General features: G+C 48.1%; 1 protein-coding gene across 1 annotated transcript in view; it reads left to right on the top strand.

The window, feature by feature from the left end:
• nup133 (nucleoporin 133) overlaps nucleotides 1–6,000 on the top strand; it is a 56,758-nt gene that overhangs the window by 6,649 nt on the left and 44,109 nt on the right. Inside the window, exon 3 of the mRNA XM_085977746.1 lies at nucleotides 679–917. Coding sequence (XP_085833872.1) covers nucleotides 679–917 — 239 coding nt within the window. The remainder of the gene's footprint in view (nucleotides 1–678; nucleotides 918–6,000) is intronic.

Below are 6,000 nucleotides of genomic sequence, written 5' to 3'. Positions count from 1 at the left end.
CGTGCAACGAAGGTTCACCAGACTGATTCCTGGGATGGGACGATTGTCCTGTGAGGAGAGACTGAGTAGACTAGGCCTATATTCTCTGGAGTTTAGAAGAATGAGAGGTGATCTCATTGAAACATACAAAATTCTTACAGGGCTTGACAGGGTAGATGCAGGGAGGATGATTCCCCTGGCTGGGGAGTCTAGAACCAAGGGTCACAGTCTCAGAATAAGAGGTCAGCCATTTAGGACTGAGATGCGGAGAAATTTCTTCACTCAGAGGGTTGTGAATCTTTGGAATTCTCTACCCCAGAGGGCTGTGGAGGCTCAGTTGTTGAGTATATTCAAGACTGCGATCGATAGAGTTTTGGATATTAAGGTAATAAAGGGATATGGGGATAGTGCAGGAAAGTGGAGATGAAGTCGAAGATCATCCATGATCTTATTGAATGGCAGAGCAAGCTCTCGAGGGGCCGAATGGCTTACTCTTATTTCTTATGTTCCCCAGAATCTCATAACTGCTGCCACATCCTTAAGCCCCCATGAGGCTGTCCAAAGTGTGGCCATTGTGGATTAAGGAGCCGTTCACATTTACTTCAGGGAAGGTGTTGTCGAAAGGAGGGGAAGGAAACAAATACTGGTCCAAGTCAAATAAGTTGCACAAAAGGAATAGAATTATGAATTAATTTTAAGATATTGCCAGAAAAATCTCCCCATTTGCAGCTGGACCTCATTTAAAAAAACATTTAATTCCAAAAAATAGGTTGTTGTATATGCCAGCTTTCACTCCGCATATTCCTGGGGGTTTCACTAACGTTTTGTTTCCCCGCCAGCTGTCTGTGTGTAAAGAGTTCCAGTTGCCGCCCTGTGATCTCCCATACGTTGCAGACCTGGTAGCTTTATCTCACCTGAATGAACACAGCTCCTTACAGGTGAGTACCTGTGTGTGCTGAAAGCAACTGTTGTGGATTTAGTCACTGAAAACTTGACATTACTCCAGGACTTGAGCACATAATCCATGCTGATACTTGCAGTGCAGTCCTGAGGGAGTCCTCACACAGAATTTACAACACAGAAACCGGTCATTCAGCCCAACTGGTCTATGCTGATGCTTGTAGTCCACTCGAGCCTCCCTCCACTCTAATGCCACTTCCCACCCTGTCCCACTTTTCCCTTGTCCTGTAAAGGAATAGCCATATTTGAGAAAAATACACCATCCTATGAACAGAATTCTGACTTTATTAAAACATGATAAACTGGGTTTAAAAAATCTAAAAAGCCTCAATGACACAAACTGTGAATACAGGCTTCTGAGATAAGATGGTTTGTTAACACAAAAGCAGTAAACACCATACAAGCTTTCAAAATCAGAATTGGTTGATTGATACTAAAACAATGGCCCTGCTGAAACAGCAGGTTGGAGGTTCCTCCATGTCTGAACATTGGAAGAAACACAATACCAATACCCAGTTTAAAGTGTTATAAACCAACACTTCAGAAAGCATCACATAAATTAAAAAAAACATGTGCCTTTGAAAAAATGACATCAAGTAAAAGAAATACCTGCTGTAAAATAGTTTTATGTTAAACTTAGAGCAAGCAGACACGACGTCTGTGATATAACCATTGAAGTAGCTAAGAAATGCATAGAACACCCTAGTTGAAGTGTTTTTGATTTACATATTGTAAAAGGTACAAACGGAAGACTTTGTAAATATTACATCAATAGATGACACCAAGCAATCACATGGTTTTTGTATTGGAAATAGAACAGTTAGGAGAGACAACGTCTGCTTATAACCAGTTACGGTGATATTAAGAATTGAATTGAAGACCTTCGTAAGAATGGCATCAAATAGATAAATCTGTTACAACCATTTTTTATGAAGTTTTTGAACACCTATACAGCAGACAGGATTCTGAAAGTTAACAGCTGAACTGACAGTAAGATTAAAAAGAATGACTAGAGATAATTAGCTTACATCAGCAGAAATCTTCAAAGGATAAACCACAGAGTATAAAATATGGAACTTTCAGATAGGAAGTCAGAAGTCGCTGGAAGGGGCAAGCGATTCTCAACTTCAGAGGCAGGCTCTGTAAGTTTTTAACTCTGAGTCGCGGGGATCAAAAAGGTGTGTTTATCTGATTTTGGTTGATATCCTGGATTAAGAATAATAAGAAATGTAAAAATGTAACAAAGTTAAGATTTGAGAATAAGGATCTGAGAATAAGCAATGTAAGCTATTTGTATTTTGAACTGTTAAAGTTGTGATTGACTCACCAGCTGTTAACTACATGTCGGTTCCTTAATAAATCTATATATTTTTAGAATTGTCTGAGTATTTCTGTATCAAACTCGTGAACTCAATCTCTGTTCACTCTTTGGTGAGGAGTTGCAGAGTTCTGGGGGGGTTTTCCGGACCCTCATAATATCCAGAAGGTTACAGTCTAGTTAAACGTATTAAAAGTGCTATCTGGATGACGGTAACATTTTCAAGTCGTTCCTTTCCTTTAAAGAAAGATAGCCTGGACCTATAGACCCAATTGAGCGTTTTATAGAATTCGGCTATCTCTAACTTTAGTTGAAGGTGAACGTCTGGGGAATACGCCTGACCTGGGGTAGCCCGAAAAGGGCTAGGACTAGTAATTATCCTTTCAGTCCTTCATGTATGCAGCAAGCCTTTGCTTAAAGGTGTCAACTCTCTGCTTCAATCACTCCATGTGGCAGTGAGTTCCACACTCTCAGCACTCTGTAAAGAGATTCCTGTGTTGTCGGAGATGCCTTCTTTTGGTTAACACATTTAGACTGAGGTCTAACCTGGTCTGTGTGTTTGGGTGAACGCAATCGATCCAATTTGAAGAGTTTACTCGGTATCCTGACCAACAATCCCCCTTCAACCAACACCAAGAAACAGACTAACTGGTCAGTCATCCCACCCACTGTTTGAGGCTTCACTTTGGGTAAAATGGCTGCTCTGTTTGGCTACTTAACAGTGTGCTTTAAAAATAATGAATTGGCTATGTAGGGCCATAGGATGTGAAATCATTGAAATGCAAGTTTTCTTCTGTTAAATTTAAATGAGGGGTACGTTTTGTCCCTGTCTTGAGGATTCAGTCGTTTGTGATATTGCCACTTGAAAGCTGAGTGTATCTCACTGTTCCCCACTCTTCAATATAACACCGGCACTTTGGCAATGAGGTATTGATGCGCTATCAATTACTCATAAAAGACTGAGAGTTAAGAGAGTAACTAAAGGCTTTTATTAACAAAAGAATGAAGGTCTGCCTCGAGTGGTCGACCGGTCCAGAAATACAAAGGGCTGGGGAGCAGTCACCTTTATACTAGGACTTGTGGGAGGAGTCAGCCGAGGCATGTCCAGGCATGTACACAGTGGAATACAAACAGTGGTTTACCACATTCACCCCTTGTTTAAAATTGAGTCCGGCGGGGTGAAGTGTATTAAGAGTTAGTGTATTGGAGTCTCTCCGGAGGTCTTGTCTGCCGCTGTGATCGGTGTGGCGACGGCAGGGGTAGTGGAGCTTCCGGCGTCGAGTCCTGCGTGGGCTGTGGCACCGGCGTGTCGTCCTCGTAGATGTCGAGCGAGTCGCGGGGCCCAGGCCTGCCGTCTGCTGGGGCTGGATATCGGATCGTGGGGGGGGGGGTGGTAGTGAGTAGTGGGTTACTGCGGCCCCCGAGGGTGCAAGGTCTCTTATGGAGACTGTGTCCTCCCGCCCGTCCGGGTATGCAATGTAAGCATACTGGGGGTTGGCGTGGAGGAGGTCGACCCTCTCGACCAGGGGGTCCGTTTTATGGGTCCTCACGTGCTTTCTCAGTAGGACCGGCCCTGGGGACGTCAGCCATGGCGGTAGCGATGTCCCCGATGTGGACTTCCTTGGGAAGACAAACATTTTCTCATGAGGGGTGGCGTTAGTGGCAGTGCAGAGCAGTGACCGAATAGAGTGGAGCGCATCGGGGAGCACATCCTGCCAGCGGGAGGTTGGAAGGCCCCTAGACTTTAAGGCTAGCAGGGCGGCCTTCCAAACTGTCGCATTTTCTCTTTCCACCTGTCCGTTCCTCCGGGGGTTGTAACTGGTGGTCCTGCTTGTGGCAATACCCCTAGTTAGCAGGTACTGACGGAGTTCGTCGCTCATAAACGATGAGCCCCGGTCGCTATGGATATAGCTGGGGAAACCGAACAGGGCGAAGAGGTCGTTCAGACATTTAATGACCGTGGCACTGGTCATGTCCGGGCAGGGGATGGCGAACGGGAGTACTCATCAATAATATTGAGGGAGTACACATTGCGGTCGGAGGAGGGGAGAGGCCCTTTAAAATCAACGCTCAGGCACTCGAAGGGGCGAGTGGCTTTTACCAGGTGGGCCCTGTCTGGTCTATAAAAGTGCGGTTTGCACTCAGCGCAGACTTGGCAGTTCCTGGTCATGGTCCTGACCTCCTCAATAGAGTAAGGCAGGTTGCGGGCCTTGATGAAGTGGAAGAACCTGGTGACCCCCGGGTGGCAGAGGTCATTGTGGAGGGCCCGCAGTCTATCGATCTGCGCGCTGGCGCAGGTGCCACGCGATAGCGCATCCGGGGGTTCATTGAGCTTCCCGGGCCGGTACAAGATCTCGTAATTGTAGGTGGAAAGTTCGATTCTCCACCTCAAGATCTTGTCATTTTTGATTTTGCCCCTCTGCTTGTTGTTAAACATGAAAGCAACTGAACGTTGGTCAGTGAGCAGGGTAAATCGTTTTCCGGCCAGGTAGTGCCTCCAATGACACACAGCCTCCACAATCGCCTGGGCCTCCTTCTCAACAGCGGAGTGTCTGGTCTCCGGGCCTTGGAGGGTTCGTGAAAAGAAGGCCACGGGTCTCCCCGCCTGATTGAGGGTAGCGGCCAGGGCAAAGTCGGACGCGTCGCTTTCCACCTGGAAGGGGATGGATTCGTCCACTGCGTGCATGGTGGCTTTGGCAATGTCTTCCTTGATACGTTGGAAGGCTAAGCGGGCCTCTGCCGTCAAGGGAAAAGAGGTGGACTTGATCAGCGGATGGGCCTTGTCCGCATAGTAGGGGACCCACTGGGCATAATAGGAGAAAAACCCTAGGCACCTCTTCAGGGCCTTGAGGCAGTGGGGCAGTGGGAGTTCCATAAGGGGACGCATCCGGTCGGGGTCGGGGCCGATGACTCCGTGTTCCACAACACAGCCAAGGATGGCGAGGCGGTTTGTGCGGAATATGCACTTCTCCTTGTTATATGTCAGGTTCAGGAGTTGGGCGGTGCGGAGGAATTTTTCGAGGTTTGCGTCATGGTCCTGCAAGTCACGGCCGCAGATGGTCACATTGTCCAGATATGGGAAAGTGGCCTGCAACGCATTTTGGTCTACCATCCGATCCATCTCCCTTTGGAAGACGGAGACCCCGTTGGTGACGCCAAAGGGAACCCTAAGGAAGTGGTAGAGGCGGCCGTTTGCCTCAAAGGCAGTGTACTGGCGGTCCTCAGGGCGGATAGGGAGCTGGTGGTACGCTGATTTCAGGTCAATGGTCGAGAAGACGCGGTACTGCGCGATCTGGTTGACCATATCAGCTATGCGGGGGAGTGGGTAGGCGTCCAGCAGGGTGTAGCGATTTATTGTCTGGCTGTAGTCGATGACCAGGCGCTGCTTCTCGCCGGTCTTAACGACCACAACTTGGGCTCGCCAGGGGCTGGTGCTGCCCTCAATAATCCCTTCCTTCAGGAGCCGCTCCACTTCGGTTTTAATGAAAACCCTGTCCCCGGCACTGTATCGCCTGCTCTTTGTGGCGATGGGCTTACAGTCGGGGGTGAGGTTAGCAAACAGTGGGGGGGGGGGGGTGACTCTGAGTGTGGAGAGGTTGCACCTGGTGCGCGGCGGGCAATTTGGGAGCTGCTGGCTGTGGACTGTGAGTGGGGGTAGGGGTCCACCGTACGCCATCGTAACACTTTTAAGGTGGCACTGAAAATCTAACCCCAGCAGGACGGCAGCGCAGAGGTCGGGCAGG

This window comes from Somniosus microcephalus, chromosome 3 (assembly GCF_052327205.1).
Source record: "Somniosus microcephalus isolate GS21.2 chromosome 3, FLI_Smic_1.0, whole genome shotgun sequence".
NCBI classification, from domain to species: Eukaryota; Metazoa; Chordata; class Chondrichthyes; order Squaliformes; family Somniosidae; genus Somniosus; species Somniosus microcephalus.
The sequence above is the reverse complement of the archived record's forward strand: the minus strand, read 5'-3'. Positions and strand labels throughout refer to the sequence as shown.